This window comes from Rattus norvegicus, chromosome 10, assembly GCF_021556685.1.
Source record: "Rattus norvegicus strain SHRSP/BbbUtx chromosome 10, alternate assembly SHRSP_T2T, whole genome shotgun sequence".
Lineage (NCBI taxonomy): Eukaryota > Metazoa > Chordata > Mammalia > Rodentia > Muridae > Rattus > Rattus norvegicus.
The window spans coordinates 67,517,726-67,537,932 of NC_141543.1; the positions used below are offsets into that span (position 1 = coordinate 67,517,726).

General features: G+C 43.1%; 1 protein-coding gene, 1 long non-coding RNA gene and 1 pseudogene across 4 annotated transcripts in view; 1 reads left to right on the top strand and 2 right to left on the bottom strand.

Moving 5' to 3' along the window:
* The window catches only part of Gosr1 (golgi SNAP receptor complex member 1), a 36,647-nt gene that overhangs the window by 9,727 nt on the left and 6,713 nt on the right, over nt 1-20,207 (bottom strand). For both annotated transcript variants that reach the window (XM_087574777.1, NM_053584.2), the window contains exons 4-7: nt 19,866-19,973; nt 16,305-16,396; nt 13,790-13,864; nt 158-187 (exon numbers count right to left, since the gene is read on the bottom strand). In XM_087574777.1, the coding sequence (XP_087430903.1) occupies nt 158-187; nt 13,790-13,864; nt 16,305-16,396; nt 19,866-19,973 (305 nt within the window). The remainder of the gene's footprint in view (nt 1-157; nt 188-13,789; nt 13,865-16,304; nt 16,397-19,865; nt 19,974-20,207) is intronic.
* On the bottom strand, nt 1,072-1,692 carry LOC148002972 (non-histone chromosomal protein HMG-14 pseudogene; annotated as a pseudogene).
* Nucleotides 8,457-19,966, top strand: LOC148002973 (uncharacterized). 2 transcript variants are annotated; one of them, XR_015631821.1, is made up of 5 exons: nt 8,457-8,573; nt 9,381-9,474; nt 9,556-9,636; nt 14,157-14,392; nt 19,826-19,966. It is a non-coding gene; the product is annotated as an uncharacterized LOC148002973 (long non-coding RNA). The 2 variants fall into 2 exon arrangements; XR_015631820.1 differs by lacking the exons at nt 8,457-8,573; nt 9,381-9,474 and having other exon boundaries at nt 9,521-9,636.

Genomic DNA, 20,207 nt, shown 5'->3' on the forward strand with positions numbered 1-20,207 from the left:
TTAGAGAGGAAGGCCACAGCGGAAATGCATTACTCTCTAGTAAAGCTGCCATCGCTTAGGGGGTGTGACCTGACCTTCACTCTAGTGGACAGGCCTGGCTTGATCTCATCATTATGTGTGCAAACACAACAGAGAAGAACCACAAAACTACTCTTACCTTATTGTCTCTTCTATCAGACGATCAGAGCTGAAAAAGAAAGTTAAAATTTTGAATTAGTAAACATATATTTAATAGCATTTCTTATTTTTCTTTTCTGGTCGAGGAGCAGAGTACACAGACATTCCAACTCCTATCACAGGTACCCAAACTCTGAAGAGGCACACTGTGCTCACGTGCGCAGATGAAGAGGCACACTGTGCTCACGTGCGCAGATGAAGAGGCACACTGTGCTCACGTGCGCAGATGAAGAGGCACACTGTGCTCACGTGCGCAGATGAAGAGGCACTCTGTCCTCACGTGCGCAGATGAAGAGGCACACTGCGCTCACGTGCGCAGATGAAGAGGCACACTGCGCTCACGTGCGCAGATGAAGAGGCACACTGCGCTCACGTGCGCAGATGAAGAGGCACACTGCGCTCACGTGCGCAGATGAAGAGGCACACTGTGCTCACGTGCGCAGATGAAGAGCTGCTCGTTGTTTCTCTTTGAACTTATTCCCGTGATGCTCCAGCCTCAAACTCGGCAAGTTTTCTTACGACCTCTCCTAACCACCGAACGCTCACAATGCTCAGTTCCACCATCACAGTTCGATGCCACACACAGAACATATTCTAAATCTCCATCTTTCACAGCACATTATCACACCTGTTAGGAAAATGGACTGCCATGACCACAGACATCACAGTTCTGACAGGGTGAGGACCAAAGACCGGCTTTCTTACAAAATGGCTCTACTAGAAACATAGGACCAGATATAACTGAAAATATCCCAGACATGAATGCAAGATGGAGACCTCAAATTGCCATTTAGTAAGCTTTGTACTGTAGGATATAAAACTAGCCCCCTCTACGGAATGTTATGGTCACCCTGAGACAGTCACAACCTCTCCTGATTCAGTACCCTGCTATTTTCTGGTTGTACCAAAACATAAACCATTTACACTTAAAAGATGGGATGAGGTGGGATTCCCTCACCTTTTAAAAATGTTTCTAGAGCTATTAAAACTCGCATTTACAAGATAGTTGATAAAGACATTCCTCTGGACTGTACGATGACAGGCGCGATGGCTGCCAGTCCGACCTGGCTTCTTTCTCTCCCTCAGAGGCTGGACTCTGCTGCTCCCTCTCCATTTTCTGCAGGCAGATCTGTAGTTTGCTGGTCAGCCACTTCAGCCTGTCTGCCCTTCATTCCCCTCTTCCCTTTTATCTACACCTTTTTGTCTGATGCTTTATCCTTTCCGCGTCCACCTTGGCAGGGGCGGGCTCAGCCGACAGGCGCTTGGGCTCCACCTTTGCACTCCATCTGAGCTAACCTTCCTCTTGGGCGTCATGGCAGCACGGGCATCCGCATCACCGGATCTGTCACAGAGCCACACTGCCCAGCCGCTAACACACAAGTGCTGCGACCACGTCTCAAGGGCCATTTCATATTGTTCTATGTATATGAATTCTACTGCCATTTCTGTATATAGAATAACTAAGATTTTTATTTTTGGAGCATCTAGAGAAAAAATCCTGAACTCAGAAATTAATTTAGCCACATATGAAGTAATTTACATTTTGCTTTTATTTCTCAGCTTAAATATTCTGGGTTTTGTGGGGGGGGTGATGTGGGTGTGTATGTGCATGCGCGTGTGTGCACATGCAGTACATGTGTGCACACACAGCGCATGTGTGTGACATTCCTTATTATTAAAGTCTGGCTAGTTTTAATGACAGTATCAAGGAGCAATAGTTAAATCTGGATAACTCAAGGTTGTCACCACTATCCATTCAAAAGGTAAGAATTATAACCAACTTGTTAGACAGGTGACAGATACAGTTCTGATGGCTCTAATTAGTATCACTCAAACATTAGAGTTCCTTCCTTTTTGGGGTTTTGTCTTTTTTTTTTTTTTTTTAAACTAAACTAGATCTCAGCTCCTGAAACTTTAGAATCTAAGAGCGTGAACACAGACAACGAATACGACCTCTGATCTGCAGAGTGCCTATGCCCAACATCTCACACCATGTAAGAAACAGCTAACTCCACGGAGAAATGTACCAAGAGCTGAGCTTGGTAAGGGGCAACTAAGTATCAGCGAGCACAGAAACAAATTTCCAGATACTGCCATTTTACTTGGCTGTTGCTAGGCATGGAGTAGTGCAGAGATAAATATTTGCATTTTCCCAGCCAATTCCTTCCAAAAGAGTTACTGTTAGTTTACAAAGCAGAACACTGAGGTTTCGATTTAGTGGAGATATAAAGTCAAGATGAGTTCCTAAGAGTGTCAAAATTACCTTGCATACGTTCTATAATTAAGAATTTAAAAAGTACCAAGATAGTGATTAAAAGCCAGTTGTCTAGGAACTCACTGTGCAGGCATGCACCATCATGCCTGGCTTATTTAAAAGCATTTTAATCAAACATTTTGGTGGGTAAAATAAAGAATTTAGAGTCAGTGGATGTGTTTGACTGTAACAGAAGTGGGGTGCTTCAGAGTTTGCACTCATTTTCTGACATATGAATACTTAAAAGGACAAGGGCCAGGATGTAGCTCAGCTGTGTGTAGACACTGAGTGTAGTGGCACCTGCCTATAATCCCAACACTTGGGAATAGAGGCAGGAGGATCAGAAGTTTAGGGCTATCCTAAGCTCCAGAAGGAGTTCAAGGCCAACTTGGCATACTTGAGACCTTGTCTCCAACAAATGAAGTCAACAAGTGAGCAAACAGGACTGAAAACCTTTAAAACTCGATGAATTCTAGCATTATATAAACAAGGAAGCACCTTCTGATTGGCTCCAGATCCTCTTACACACTGCATCAGAGCTAACCAGAAATATAAACACACACACACACGCACACACACACACACACGCACGCACACACGCACACGCACGCACACTGTTTTCTTTCCATCCAACCTATAGCATGGTCAAGGTTCAAAGGTTCAAGTGTGAGGTTGTCGGAGCCCATCTCACGGACTTTTCATGTCATAAAGCTCACATGAGATGATCCAAGCAAAAGGGCTTGCAGATGCACAGGCCTATAGGAATGTTTGCTTCAGATCAAGGCTCTCTGATGTTTTTTACTGCTCTTTCCTGGAGGCTCTTTTATTCTAAAATCTTTAAAATGTATGTTTATGTGTGTGCTGAGCATGTACAGGTACCTGTGGAGGCCACCAGAGGGCATCAGACCTCGAGCTGGGAACTGAAAGCAGTCCTCTGAAGAGCAGCTCTGTCTCCAACCCCTCTTAACCCTTAACATACACCATTGACACATCCCAGAGTCTAGCCCAAAAGCTGTATCCTCATGAAGCTTCTCCAGATGCACCTGTGAATACAGGCAAAACTAATTCTTTACATTATGCCCTCACATCAATTCATTTGGTAATGTAGTATCTGGGGGATACCCTAAGATGAGGAACTGTTAAGGGGTCACAGCACTAAGTACTCAGACAATATGCTTCAGCAGGGGTTCTCAAACCCGTGGGTGGGTCATGAACCCTTTGGTGGTCAAACAACCCTTTGACGGGGTCACCTGAGACCATCTGCATATCAAATATCCACATTATGATTTTAATAGTAGCAAAATTATATTTTGAAGTGACAATGAAAATAATTTTATGGTTGGGAGTTATCCCAACATGAGGAACTGTTAAGGGGTCACAGCCTTAAGGAGGCTGAGAACCACTGCACTACAGAGACAGAAAAGGTTTTCACCTAAATTCTCAGTTAAGACTTGAAAACACGCTCTCTCAGAGGGAGGGATTCTTGTTTACTGCTCCTCTAGGCAGCATGGGTCCCAGGGGTAGAATGACTTTCATGCATCTTTGATTCCCCAGGGTCTAGTACCTAGCACACAGGAGATACTCATTAAATGCTTAATAAATAAACAAATAAAGGAGTAACAGATATTTCTAGCACTAATAAAGTAACAATCAGGATTAGCATTGAATTATTCCTTACAAACTTTACAAGTTTTCCACAGAAGTATACATACACACATTTTTATAATCATAATTTTATAATCCTACATTATGGCGCTACCTCCATTTGGAGTCTTTTCTTTAAGAAAGTCATGTGCCAGTGGATGGTGGTGGTACATGTCCTTAATCCCAGACAGATTTCTGAGTTTGAGGCTAGCCTGGTCTACAGAGCAAATTCCAGGACAGCCAGAGGTACACAGAAAAACCCTGTCTTAAAAAAAAAAAAAAAAAGAGTGGCATGTCACTGAAGACAGATTTGATTTCACTGCTCAAAATAAAGAAAAATGGAGGCTGGAGAGATGGCTTAGTGGATTGACTGCTCTTCTAGAGGTCCTGAGTTCAATTCCCAGCAACCACATGGTGGCTCACAACTATCTGTAATGGGATCTGATGCCCTCTTCTGGTGTGTCTGAAGACAGCTACAGTGTACTCATATACATAAAATAAATAAATAAATCTTTAAAAAAAAAAGAAAAATGAGCTGTATATGATAGCTCCTAACTGTAAGCCAGTTGTAAGAAAAACCTATAAACTTAGTTCTTGGAAAGTGGAGGCAGGAGGATCAGAAGTTCAAGGGCCATCCTTGGCTAACCAGGTCATTGTGCTTTAGTGTTTATTTTACCACCATAAATAACCAGACCATTTGAGACGAATGATCTCTAACAGGGAACCTTGAAATACCACATGACAGCCACCAGTTGCCAACTGATACACAGTTTGGAGCCTGTGGTTTCTGATTGTCCCTAGGATTTCTTCATACACAGGTCCCAGGTTTTCACTTCAGAACAGTGCTGTCTGAGGGCAACTTAATCATGGCCTTCTTGTCACAATGAACTGGCATCTCTAAAACACGAGCCAAACTAAGTCTTTTGGTCTCTTTAACTGGCTGGTGTGTGGTCCTAGCAATGATGAACGCTTGTTATCAAATGTGTGTTTTGTAAACATTTTCTCTCTGTCTATGGTGTTTTTCCTTGGGGTAATTAGTTCATACATGCACACACAAAAACAAAGACTACGTATGCGTGTGTATAGGTTGTGGCACTGCAATGCCTACGTGAATAACGAGAAGCAGCAGTAAGAACATAGAGCCAAGGCTGAGGCAAGCTTGCTGTCCAGAAGGGTGAATGTGCTACCAGGCAGCAGACGTCCCTGACAGCAGCCCCACAGCATACAACATTCACGTCTATTTCAACAAAACCACATGAGTTAACTGAGCTCAGAAATACTAGAGAAAGGGAAGGTCATGTCCTTAAATGCCAGGATTTTAAATCATTTCACTGAGATGTTATCCCCGACCATTATATAACATGAATTCTGTGATACTTATTAAACAACCTACGGTGTAACCATATAGAAAACTTTTTAGAGACTTATTTTACATTTCTACTATGTTTATTACGTGTGCATTCACACGTGCCTGAATACAGGGGCCTGGAGAGGCCAGAAGCACTGGTTCTCCTCTAGTTGGCGCTACCAGCCAGCAGCTGTGAACTCTAACGTGGGTGATGGAAACTGAAACTCCAGTCCTCTGCCAGAGCAGTATGCACTCTTAACTGGTGAGCCACCTCTCCTGTCCCACAAAGAACTGTTAAGAGAAAGCCATTGCTTATTGTAAAGGTCAACATTATTATTTTTTATTTTATTTTATTTTTTGGTTCTTTTTTTTCGGAGCTGGGGACCGAACCCAGGGCCTTGCGCTTCCTAGGTAAGTGCTCTACCACTGAGCTAAATCCCCAGCCCAAAGGTCAACATTATTATGATAATTTTTTTCTTTTCTTTTTTTTCCGGAGCTGGGGACCGAACCCAGGGCCTTGCACTTGCTAGGTATTATGATAATTTTTATAAAAGTGGTCACAGTCCATTAATAGAGTTGAAATTTCATTTCACTAAGACACTCCCAACATTAAAAACACTTCAATTTCTATTACATAAAATTGGGGGTGGGAGTTGTTCAGTTGGCAGTGCCTGCTGCGCAAGCACGGGAACCTGAGCTCCATCCCTAGGACCCTCAGAGGGATGCGGCTGTGGTGACTCGCAATCCTTGCACTGACGCAGCGCCCGCACACGCACATCCCTGCTCCCTTTCTCTTTTTGTACTGACTTTTCTTGCCTTTGAGTTGTGAACCTAGCCTTCAATGGCTGAGCTGTCGGTACAGACTTACTATCTACTTTTGCTAGTCTTACACATGTGCTATACTCTCACGGGCAGAAAGGGCTGACAAAGCCTTGGACCTGCATTATCAGAGCAACGCTGTGCAGTCTATGCCATCAGATTCGTTTCTGGAAGCAAGAGAGAACAAAGCAAAGGCATAAGCTCAAGTCTCCGTGGGCTCCAGCCTGCACTACGTACACAGTGAGACCCAGGCTCGCAAAGGACAGAGAAAGTCTACTGGTGACATAGCTAGGTTGGTGCAGTGCCCGCCAGGCAAGCATGAAGCTCTAGGTTCAATCTCCAGTACCACATAAACTGGGCGTGAAAGCATACACTATAATTTAGAGACTAGAGGTTGGAGGATCAGAAGTTCTAGGTCTTTGACCTCACAGTAGGTTCAAGGTTAGCCTGGGACACGCAAGACCCAACAAACAAACAAAATAAGCCTACCTAAAATATTTGTGCAAAAAAACCTTTAGAGTATATAAATGACAGGGCTGGTAAAATGCTCAAACTCTAAGCATAAGCCTATAATGTCTATGAAGAATAATCGAGTTAGAAGGCAGTAAAATAATTCTTCATTCATAGACAGGTTAGACCTAGAGTAACACAAACAGTCAGTGTGGCCATTCTCCATCTTCCCGCCAGGCGGTCAACAGAATGGGAACAAAAGTTATCAACTAAATAGTGTAAGCCATTTTACTTAACACGGTACAATGGTTTGTACAATGGTTCTGGATCTGAGAAGAAATGGATTCTCTGTAATTTTAAAACGTTTTCAACTTTATAAAATGACTTAACTTCAACGGCACTCACCCTTACGTGACACAGCTCGCATACGAGAGGCCACGTGATGCACTTTCCAGAGCAACTGATCTTTCAGTTCTCTCTAAAATCAGGCCATGATGGTTTCTTGTTAAAATGAATATAAAAATTTAAAGAAACAACTCACAGGGAAGGCAGTGAGGTATGGGCAAACTCCAAAACGTTAGGAACTTCTTGTTTAGTAAAAGCTGTACTGTTAAATGTGTGTTTAGTGAAAGCCGTTCTATTAAACAGTTATGAGCCTGCGACCTACATACGCTCAGATTCCTGTTTCGCCAGTACATAGATGCTTGAGACTTACTAAAGAACTTAAACCTCTCCCTTCCCCCAACCCGTGTGAGTGTGTGTGTGTGTGTGTGTGTGTGTGTGTGTGTGTGTGTGTGTGTACAGCATATGCACTTATGTGTGCAGGTACACGTGCACACGTGAAGCCTGAGGAGGCTGTCAGGTGACCTCCTCTCCCACTCTCTGCTCTATTCCTTTGAGGCAGGGTTTCTCCCTGAACAGAGCTCATGTCTCCAGCTATGTGGTGGCCAGCGAGCTGCAGTCGTCCTTCTAGCTCCATGCTCCAGGGCTGGGTCATAGGCACGTGAGAGACCACACTGACTTATAGGTGCTAGGACCTGGATCCAGGTCTTCACGGTTGTGCAGCAAGGACTCTTAGCCAGAAGCGAACTCTCCTAGACTTTAAAATTTCAAAAGGATTTCACAAGGAATTAATTTTATAAAGCAAAATATAATTGGTTACAGGAATAATTATTTCCTACAGTCCTTACAGTTAATTTTGTGTTTGTGAGTATATATTAAGTATTCAGTAGAGAATAATTGAATGAAACAAATAAGTTTTCTATACTAGGGTATAATGTATATTCCTATGTTTATGAAAACAAAATTAACAGCCTTGCTTATAACCAGTGATTCATGAAAAAAGTAGGTATTAAGCGTTAATGGTATAACAAGGGCTGGAGATCCAAATATGCTATGGTAGACGAAGTTCTCCCTCATGAAACTTATAGTCTAGGAAAACAGCAGAGAAAACAGACCAAACACTAGACACTGTCATAGTGCTTCCAGGGAAACACTAGACACTGTCATAGTGCTTCCAGGGAAACACTAGACACTGTCATAGTGCTTCCAGGGAAACACTAGACACTGTCATAGTGCTTCCAGGGAAACACTAGACACTGTCATAGTGCTTCCAGGGAAACACTAGACACTGTCATAGTGCTTCCAGGGAAACACTAGACACTGTCATAGTGCTTCCAGGGAAACAAAAGGCAGCGTTGTTACGTCACAGCAAGGGGAGGGTGAGTTAAGAGTTAGAAAGGCCTGCTTGAGGAGGGACAGGTGAGACAGAACCTAAACAAGCTATCTGCAAGAATGAGGAAAAAATATTAAACCAGTTGGACAAATAAAGCAAAAGCACAAAGAGGATGGCGGGACCTAACTTGGTACATCTGCGTTGAGGTTTGGTCTGTTGCTATGCATCGAATACTTAATACTGGCCCCCAAGATCTGGTGGCCTTGGAGACGAGGAAATCCCCAAGTACACCAAGGCATGCTATGTAACCTTGCCCCCAAGTTATCTCTGATGGGTCAATAAAGATGCCTACAGCTTGTAGATGGGCAGAAGAGAGGAAGGTGGGGCTTTTGTTCCAGGGCTTGGGATCTGAGGCAGAGCTGAGGAGGAGGAGGAGGAACAAGAAGAGGAAGAAGAGGAGGAGGAAGAAGAGGAGTGGGGGAAAAAGAAGAAAGGGAGGAAGAGGAAGAACGAAGAGAGTGAGGAAAGGAAGATGCCATAGGGCCATGAGGACTGGCCAGTTGGAGTAAAAGCAGTCCAGGTAGAACATGGCAATTTATATCTCAGAGTTACTGGCAGGGAAGTAGACAAAATAGCTTAGTGGTTAATATCTGTCCAGCTCTAGTGATGTCTAAAGCTTATTATAAATGTCAAAGTTTTGTGTCTTTTATCTGGGAACTAAATGATCTAAGGTGGGGTAGAAACCCCCAATTGATATTAATTTTAACTATAACATATATGAGAAAGGAAACAGGCCCTGGTGGCAGCAGCTGCCAAGGGACAAAGTGACATGGATGAAGCAATGGTAGGATGACTGACCCAACATGGAGGGTGCTACAGGCCCAGGAAAAGCTAATTCATTCAAGGGAACGGGGGGGGGGGGGGGAGGATTAAAGTAAAACCTCTCCCAGTAAGTGGTTGGGTGAGGTTCTGCTTAAGCACACTCCGCCTCTGCTTACGGTTTGTTCCAGCAGAAAACACAAAGCCAAAGCTGATGCTACCAGCTGGCCGAACAGCACCGGAGCCTGCACATATCACACCCTCGCTGGCGGCACTCCAGCTCCTCTGGTAAGGATGATTCGTCTCATTCTGAGCTGATTCTAGTGAGCCACCTACTGGCTCAGGGACATTCGACTTCTTACCCTACAGATATCTGCACAACTTATAACTGGAAAAGGAAACCTGGATGGAAATTCCTGCTGGATGGATTCACTGGTCAACTCTACATAGGTAAGAAGGAAACAACACCAAGGTCAGAAAACAGAGAAGGGACACGACCCAAGTCACTTAAAATGGACAGTATTACTTGAATTAAAACACAAAAACATTTCCAGAATAGAAAACTACATTATATTTCATAAAATGCAGAATCCCTTAACATAAACCCAGCAGTTACAGAAAAGAAATACCTCATGATCAAGTGGGATTCCAGTATTCATACTGGTTTAATGTTTGAAAATAATGTAATTTATCACATTACAGTAAATAAAAATACAATTGTTCCCCTCAATAGCTACAATTAATTATTAATTAAAAATTAAAACCCATTCATGATAAAATCTATCAGCAAGAAGGTGCCTGGAAACAATCACCTCAGAGTAATAAAACTAAACCAAACCAACAAAAACCCCTCCCAAGATCTTAAGTTCCCTAATAACACATGCCAATAAAAAGGGCCTGAGGCTGCTTAGTCAAGTGGCTGAGCTGAGGGAAGGAAAATGTAACATGAGCCACGAATGTTTCATGCTACCAGGAACTACAGGAAGTACCCAGAGTAATAAGGCTAGCCAAGTGATAGAGGCTAGCCCAAACGAGGCCCAATGGTGTGAGCAACAAAGTTAACTGGAGTCCTAGACAAAGCTCACTGCATCTGAGTCCTGCTGAGGAACAGACCGAAATGTGGAGATATATCCTTCCTTTATACATGTAAATAAACATACAAAGGACTGACACCCTTCCTTTACACATGTAAATAAATATACAAAGGACTTCCTTCCTTTTACACATGTAAATAAACAAAGAAAGGACTGACAAGACAAATGGCAGTGGGAGTGAGAGCTAGAAAGACACTAGACTTAGTGAGTTCGTTCTGAGTGGAGACAGTACTGGTAGAGTCCCCAAGTGTCTCCTTTTACATCTACTTGCTCTTATTTTTTATTTTTTTAAATCAGGGGCTGGAGTGGCTCAGCAGTTAGGAGCACTTGATGCTTTTGCAGAAGACTTGAGTTCAGTTCCTGGCACCTACGCTGTGGCTCACAACCATCTTTGTGTAGCACCCTCTCCTGGCCTCTTCAGGCACAAGGCAGTACATGTATATGTAGGCAAAACACTCATACACATAAAATTACATTTTAATGTACTTTGTATGCGTGATGACTGTGTGTACGCTGCATGTGTCACAGCATACATGCAGAGGTTAGAGGATTTATAGAAATCGGTTCTTCTCTTCTACCATGTGTGTCTTTGGATTGACTTCAGGTCATCAAGCTTGGTGGTACCTTTATCTACTGAGCCATTTCTCTGACCCTGTTTCTTTTTTGGGAGATAGTATTACTCTGTTCAGTCTTGCCTCACATATAGATCTCCTTATATTTATTATAGCTTTATTTATAGTTAGTGTACACACACACACACACACACACACACACACACACACACACACACACCTCTGTTGCACCAGTGAGCGTGTCTTGCTGCACCAGTCATTATTGGAGCTTGCAGGGTTCACAGCTGGATGAATGCTTACTTGCTGTTCCAGTAGAGATGCAACAAGGGTGCTTCTGTGTGCTGGGCAAGCATGTTAACGTGTGTGTGTGTGTGTGTGTGTGTGTGCGCGCGCGCGCGCGCCACACCCCCTCTTCCAAAGGCCCCTGTTCATTGTGAAAGACAGAGCAGAGACAGTGTAAGAGCAAGAGTTGCTTGATATCTATAGAACTGTCTTCTGGATGCACCAGGGTAGACACACACTGAACTCAGACCAGCTGCGACATATGCACAAGAACTGTGTAAGGCCAAGCTAGACCACATTCCAGCACAGAAGCTCCAACCCTAACAAGGAGCTACTGACAACTGTTATCTGCTGGGAAAGAGTGTGTGTAGCCCATGACAGGCAGACTATACGGAAGGACACATATCCACGAATGTCTGGGCTACACAAACTGATCTTGATGGGGGAGAAAAATGACACACAGTTGGGTGGGAAAGGAAGTGAGGTGGACTGGGAGTTAAGGGGGTGGGATGAGTAAGAGCAAACAGACAGACAGCGTTCCAACCTATGAGTGAGAGCGATGATTGTGCCCTTGTTCTAGATGTTGACAGTCGCCTAACTCACATCAAGATCCTGTTACACTCAACTTCCCTTTGCCCCAGTTTCTTTTCTCACAAGAAATATAAAGTATTTTGAAACAAACACAAGATACATCCTAATTTCTATTTTCTCATTTCTTTATACAACTTCAAACTTTTGGAATTACTCTGTACTCCAGAAATATATTGATAGTTTTGGATGTAATGCAAAGTTTTTTCATGGTTGTCTTTACCCAACACTGAAAGAATTCCCAAGCTTATACGGGTCTGTAAGTAAACATACTCTAGAAGAACCTGTCCTTGTGTCAATCAACAATATGCAACAAATGAAAGACCAACCAGGGATGAACAACCAGGAGACAGCCCGGCATGCTGCCAAGGCTAAGGATCTGAGCCGGATCCCTACAGCCCACACCACCCTGGGGCCAGAGAACAGAGTCTCAAAACCTGTCCATGCATATGCTATGACATGTACCCTGCCAACACAAAGTAAATAAAGTGTAATTGAAAGAAAGGGAGCTGGAGAGATGGTGCAGTGGTTAGGGTAACCGCCACGTAAGCATGACGACCAGATAGATCCAGATCACCAGACCCTGTGGGAAACACCACAGAGGTGCAGTGGGCCACCTGTAATTCAAGCATCAAGGAGACAAAGAATCCTTAGGGCACGGTGGCCAGAAAGACAAGCCATGGACTTGAGAGACCCTGCTTTAATGAGTCAGGTGGAAGAGAGACTATTTCCTATCTTTTTTTTTTTTTTTTTCCAGAGCTGAGGACCGAACCCTTGCTAGGCAAGTGATCTACCACTGAGCTAAATCCCCAACCCGAGAGATTATTTCCAACCTCAGGCCTCTACATTCATATATACACACATGCATGCACACACATGCACATATACAAACACACAAAGATCGATAATAAAAACAAAAAACAGAAACCAGAAATAACTAGTTCTGATACTAGAAGAACCACAGCTGCTAAAAAGACCTGAATTGGCCAAGTGGTTAGTTGAGAGGTTGAGTCCTGGCTTCATTCCTCAACACCACATATACAATTTTGTTATGTGTATGTGTGTCTATAAATGTACATGTGTTTGTACATGTATACTGAGATACACTCTGTTGCCCACAGTGGTCTTGAACTGGTGAGCCAAGGCGACAGTTCTGACTCACCTTCCTGTGTAGCTGGGGATACAGACATGTACCACTATACCCTGATCTGCGCTGTTATTTTACTTTACTTTATGTGTATGGATGCTTTGCCTACACATGTGCCTGGTGCCTGTGTAAGTCAGAAGAGGGCATCAGATTCCCTGGGACTGGAGTGACAGACAGTTGGGAGCTGCCATTTAGATTCTGGGAAATGAACTCAGGTCCTTTGCAAGAGTGGCTAGTATTCTTAACCACTGAGCTTCCCTTCCAGTTTTTTGTGTCTTGATTTTAACAGTTTATAATTAAAGTATTGGCCTTTAAAGGCAAATAAATTCAATAGTACCTTAAGCTTATCACACGTAACTAATTAATGACATTCAGCAGCAACCTAACTCCTAACGTTGACTATTTAACATTGACTAACAAGCTGAGCTCAGAGACAACTGTTCTGATCTTAAGCTTTACCACAAAATACAAATAAGAAAAAAAAATCATAGAGAAAAACAGCTGACACGGGAGTAGAGTGTGGGGCCTTGTTTTAAAGCACACTTACACTTTACCCAGTCATTTTCTGCTGAAATCGTGCTTTTGTTGTTTTTGTTTGTTTCTTTAGCACTTGATAATTGGCCTTTTTACTCTTTATAAAGTTTCTTCAATGAGGTACGTGGTAAGAGACCATTCACATCATGGTATTACTACTGTGGATACCATTAATAACTTGCAGTATGCTGGTTAAAAGAGAAGACAGGCAAAGAGAGGAGGAAAATCCTCAAAGGGCAACATTTAATTATGGCTGATGAGCTGCCATCCATTTCAACTGAATCCACTCAGAGCAGGATGAATTCCAATCAGCAAAGCCCTTACTGTAATAAAATGTCTTTACAGGTAAACGAATCAGCAAACACAGGAAAGCAGGTAGTACTTACTTTCGAAGGTGGTCATGTTCTTTCAGAAACAGTTCAGTTCTCCTGTTGTTTACTCCAGACCCACTTTTATATGACCTAAAGCAATGTCAAGAAAAGGCGAGAGCAGTTTTAGTAGATGCTGCAACATCAGGTTAAGGCACGAAACCCTAATGACAACAGAGGAGAGTCCACAGTTCCAAGTAGGCAATCAGAATATGGTGCTCTCCACTTCCCTCAAGGATGAACGACTACCACAGATGTAAAGGGTGAGTTTGTTTCTCCAGCTTAGGTTTAGGGGTTCTCTGTTTTTCACCAAACTAACCCAGGCTTCTGAACAGGGGACCTTACTTTTCCTTTGTGTATTAACTTGGCGTCTTATTTTCTCCAGCAAAGGTAGAACTTCAGACTAGTTAGCACATGGCGCACAGGGCAAGAAGCTACTGAACCAATGTTATCCGTCACAGCAGCATGAGCCGCTCATGAGCGGGAAGCCTAAGGAACTCTGCAACTCAAATGTTCAGCCTGGCACACTTCAGGATCTCCATGTTCACTGTCAGCATATTACAATTACCAAAGGGGACCTGTACTTCTATCAACGATCTCATTCCCTGCTTTTCACTAGAAGTAAGTATTAAGAAGACTTTGTTTCCTTCTCTTTTTTTGGGAGACAGGGTTTCTCCATGTAACCCTGGCTGTCCTAGAATTCTCTATGTATACCGGGAATTTCAAATGTACCTGGAATCTCTATGTACCAAATTCACAGGAATCTGCCTGCTTCTGACTCCTGAGTGCTGAGGTTAAAGGCATGCGCCACCACAACTGGTCTTGAAGAACAATTTTTTTTTTAATTCCCAAACTGTACCAATGTCTATGAAAAGAGGGTCATGTTCTAAAACCCGAAGGCCTGGCTGAGGGACAGTGACAGCCTACAAGACCCAGGACAGACTAGCAAAGCAGCTGACATGACTCTCAAGTCTATGCACCGCCATTATGTAGCTGGATGATCTTAGAAAATCTCTCAGTAACTCCTTTTGTAAAATAAGACCTAATGAGAGCTGCCTCTTTCAAAAGAGTATCGTGGAACCAGAAAGGTAACCCACAGAAAAGGACTGTGTAAAATGCAAAAACAGTACAAAATATTCCAGCAAAGCCACCAGACAACCCTTGTTATGCAGGTATTAAGAGGCCTCGCTCACTAACAAGCTCCCCTCTGCAAACCCTTGTTACTCAGGTATACTAGGCCTCGCTCACTAACAAGCTCCTCTCTAGCACTTTGATGATGAACTCCTTCAAGGCTAAGCTGCCATTTTCACATAGACCTTTCACACAGAATGTCTTGTTCATAGTTGGTACTCAGACAATGGTTTAATGAATGAATGAATATATTTTTATCAACGATTCTTCAGAAACTAAAGGGTTATATCTAGTGGCTCCCACAAACTGTGGAAGAACTAAATGTATAGTTATTGAAGGCCGCCCCCTGTTGGTTCTGACCACAGTCTTCAAACTGTGTAAGGCAACTGTACAGACATTAAAGAAGGCGTATACATTCCTAACAACAAAACCATCACACTGTAGGTCAGGTGTGCTAGTGCACACTTTTCCTCCCAGCTCTTAGGAATCAGAGTTTGAGGCCAGTCTGCTCTACACAGCAGGTTTCAGGCCTGCTAATGCTATGTAGAGAGGCTCTCTGGGAACGTTTCTCAGAGCACATGTAACACATACCAGCTTGTGATGAATGTGTGTCCTAGTTGATATAACATAGGTATCATAAACTATCACAAACGAGACCATCAGTCATTAGATGGTCCAAAATGGGAAAACTGTCTAGGTATGGTGGAAGCCACCTACCATCTCTGCCTTTGGGAGCAGAGTCAGAAGGGCCATACCCTAAGCCAGCCTGACCTCAAGAAAACAAACAACAAACAAACAAAAGACAGTCTTCAGCATCAGTCAGATACTCTATAGGACTTCTACAGGGCAGTACAGGGCAGTGAAGCAACAGATGGAAAGACAGTCCAAATCTTAGGGAGTGAGACCACTATAAAATGCTGAAGGCCTTAGTCTCACAAGGCTTTGATTCTACATTAAACCTAGAAACTCCTGCTCCCATACAAACATAGTTCAGAATTTCAGGGAAGCTAATAGCTATCTGAACACGAGAGAGAGAGAGAGAGAGAGAGAGAGAGAGAGAGGGGGGGGGGGGGGAGAAAGAAAGAGAGGGGGTGGGTAGGGAGAAGAGAGAAGAAAGAGAGAGAAATAGAACCCTATTATTGGCATTCATGCCATTCTTAGCATGGACGGAAGGGAATCACTCAAGCTGGACTTAGGAAAGTCAGGGTTGGCAGGGGCTCACAGGAAGCCTGGGAGATGGCAAAGTAGAGTCAGCCCAGACTTTAGCTTCAAAGGAAAATGAGATGGAAAATCAGAAACCCCAAAGTTTAAATCCTGGTTTTGCTACTCAATTTGCAATTAGCCACAGATACAGCCTAAATCCACATAAACATTGTATACAGTAACACAAAAGGTAACTTACTCAATATCTTTTCGTACTGATCCCATGAGATTCTCCCTTTCCCGTATTGCCATAAAGTTTGCTTTGGTTTTATGGAATTCATGTGTATAATCCTGAAATAAATCAACATCCAGTCTCAACACAAACTATTTATGTACTTTTATCCTTTTATCTGTTTATCAGGTTACACATTTCCAACACTAAGTGTCCTACCACCTAGTACCTTACCACACAGGACAGAGTTATAAGGAAAAAAACCTAAGGCAAAATGACTTCAAACAGCCTAGGGTAAAAGAAGGGAGAGATTTTCTACCCAATGGTGTACCTAATAAGGCTTAGAGCTTACTTTTTAAACCCTGTCTCCGACCCCATCTTTCCCTCACTGCTGAGGATCCAACCCATGGCCTTACAAATGCAAACCAAGTGCTCTACCACGGAGCTACACCCCCAGTTCATTTTTAAGAAAATTCTATTGTCTTCCATATTTGTATTACTTTTGTATATTAAGCAGTTGAGTCCTTTGTTGTAGTTTCTCGCATTAGATCTTCCTTAGCTCTTCAACGCTCAGAAATTTCTAAATTTCACTCATGATCAATTTGAAATGTTGACAGATTTTCTTTCCTCCCCTCTTTTCCTATGCTTTTTCTACACTAAGTCTTTGGGAATGGTGGAGGAGGAGAAACAGGGAGGGAAGGAGAAAGAAAAGGGAGGGATAAAGGAGGCAGGGAGAGAGCGAGCGGGGGTGGGGTGGGGTGTAATCTGCCATAGCTGGGCTGTACACAGCTGGGCGTGACAGTGTACCCGTCATCTCAGCAGTGAGGAGGCAGAGACAGGAGGAGCCCTATGGCTCACTGTCCAGCCATCCCAGTCAAATTGGCAAGTCCCAGTTCCTAGGGAGACCCTGCCTCAAAAATCTAAGAACAACTGACTACACACACACCCATCTTTAGAGAACTTTTATAGTTTACACGTTTGTGTGCGTGTGAGTGGGGAGGGTTACATGTGTGGAGGTCAGAGGACACGTTGCAGGAGTTAGTTCTCTCCTTCCACCATGTGGTCCCAAGGAATGAACTCAGGGTAGCAAGGCTTGATAGCAAGTGCTTTGTACCCAGAAGCTACTTGGCTGGCCCCTAGAAACAAACTATCAATTATCCCAGCCTTTTTTGTTTGTTTGTTTTAAGATTTATTTTATGTACATAAGTACACTATAGCTGTCTTCAGACACACCAGAAGAAGGCATTGGATCCCATCATAGATGGCTGTGAGCCACCATGTGGTTGCTGGGAATTGAACTCAGGACCTCTGGAAGAGCAGACAATGCTCTTAACCACTGAGCCAACCTCTCCAACCCCAATATTAGTTTTTAAATAGGTTTTAATGTTGGATAGAATTACTCTTCTTCTCGCTTTCAGAACTATATTAAACTTTATTTTTGGTTGTTTTATATGCTTTTTAAATGAACTTTGGTATCATCTTTCATTATCTAAAATAAGTAAAGAAAGTCAGATTTGGTGGTGCAGTTGTAATTCCAGTACTTGGAATAAGGGGATCAGGAATTCAAGGCCAGTTTGTGGTAAAGGCAACTGTCTCAAAAATAAAATTAATTAATTAATTAAAAAAAAACCCACAAAGATCTGAGTACAAGCACACGCTTAAAACTTCAGTATTTAGAGGTTGAGGCAGGGGGATTGAAAGTCAGGGACAAGTATTTACTACAAAGCCAGAGCATAAAGGCTACTCCAAAGAGAAATAATTTCCTATTTTTTTCCTTTATACATGTATATGTAAAGTTTCATTTATTCCCAAAGCTGGCTTTGAACTCCTGATCTTCTGGTCTCTACCTCCCAAGTACAGGGATTACAGGTGGACATCACACCTGTGAGTTTCACTTTTGGTGCCAATGACTGAACGAGGGCCTCATTCACACTCATTCTCTGCTCTAATGGGTCACTGTGCATACAGAGGACAATGGCTTGCTGAGTTTGTCTCTAACTTTTATCATTTAATTTTCTTGGTGTATCAGATATATATGATCTTATCATGTTATGAATTTGCCTCTCCCTTTCAAATATTTATCTCAGGTTTTGTTGTTGATTTTTACTAACTGTACTAATGACAAGCCCCCAAGCGCTGTCAGACGTGTATGGTGATTGTAAGTACTCTTTTCTTCTTTTGTTCTCTTCTTTCCTGAGTCAGGGTCTAACAGCCTGGTCTAGCCTTGACTTTCTGATTCTCCTGTGTCTTCTTTTTAAATGCTGGGATTCTAGGCCTAAGCCAGGAGAATTGGGAACTGAACTCAGGGCTTTGTGTATATTCTGCCACCAGAGCTGTCTGCCCCACTCACTCCCCTTCTCTTTAGTGAGAGCACGTCTAGTGTTTTACCACTGACAACAACCCCAACTCTCAATTGTTGGTCCTTCTCTCTGGGTGAATGAGTGATGGGCGTGTACCTGCCTTCTGGAGGTGGGATGTGGGGCCTTATGCACACTAATCACAAATTCTACCTCTGAGTTATACTTCTGCTCCTTGCTGTTGTGCCCCTGCCCCCACCCATTCCCCTTTAAGATGAGGTTTACTATGTATCCTTGGCTGGCTTGGAATTCACTATGCACACCAAGTTGACTTCCAACTTGTGGCACTCCACCTCCCTGTATCTTGCAAGTGCTGGGGTTACAGCTGTGTGCTACCGTACTCAGATTCCTATGTATGAACCAGAAAGATGGATCTACAGATAAAGGCATTTGCTGCCAAGCCTGACAACCTGAGTTCAATTCCAAGAACTTACACAGTGGAAACTAGAACTGAGTTCTGTAAGGTGTCCTCTGACCTCCACACATGTACACAGACACACATAAACAAAGAAATGCATATATGTATGTCTGTAAAAAAGAAAAGTATGAAAAACATTCCTCTTTGTTTAGGTGTGTGCATGTGTGTTTCCTATGCACATGTGTGTAGAGGCCAGAAATGAACATGGATATCTTCTTCTATTGTTCTCCACCTTGTTTTTAAGTCTCTCAATGAATCTAAAGCTTGCTCATTTGGCTAGGATAGCTGGTCGGCAAGTCCTTACGATCATCTATCTTCATTTCCTAAAAGGTTGAGGTTGCAGATACACATGGCCATGCCTGGCTTTTATATGGGTTCTAGGGATTTGAACTCAGGTCCTCTTGCATTCATAGCAAGCACTCTGACCCATGGAGCCATCTCTCCTATTCCCACCACCACCACCACCACCACAAGACAGTGTCTCACGGTGTGGCCCTGGCTGATCTGGAACTCACTATGTAGACTAAATTGGCCTTGCACTCACTGAAACTGGCCTGCCTAACTCCTGAGTGCTAGGATTTGAAGTTGGGTACCACTTTTTAAAGAGTTCTTAAATCACATGGTTAACTTTCTCAGTGATAAAAACATTTGCCTTCCAATCTGTGCATCTGTACTTTACCCACTAATAAACCTTTACACACTGATGATGCTTTGTTATACTTTTGATATCTGCTAGAAAAACACTGTAACCACAGTCAGTTACTCCTCTCCAGCCACCTCAGGCCCACGAAGACACGATGCCCCATACGCCACCTGCAGAATGTCTCTGTGTCGCTGTAGCGTGTGCATCAGGGCTGCGTTCAGGGAGGGCACCCCTGCACTGTGAGTATACTCTGCCATTTTGTCGTTTACTCCTGTAAGCTAGAAAGAAAAGGAAAATAGTTTTAAAAGCACTAAACACAGCTCAAGTAAATTTTCTGCCTGTATGTCCTCTTGGATGACAGTAAACAAGACAAGACCCAGTCAACCAGCAGTTCCCACAAATGACATGTTACAATCTGGATGGCCGCCATTAGAATGCGAGTGGTCAGAGGAGGAGCACGCAAGCATGAACAGGTTTTTCAGTGAGCAGTACAGTGCAGAACACATCTAATA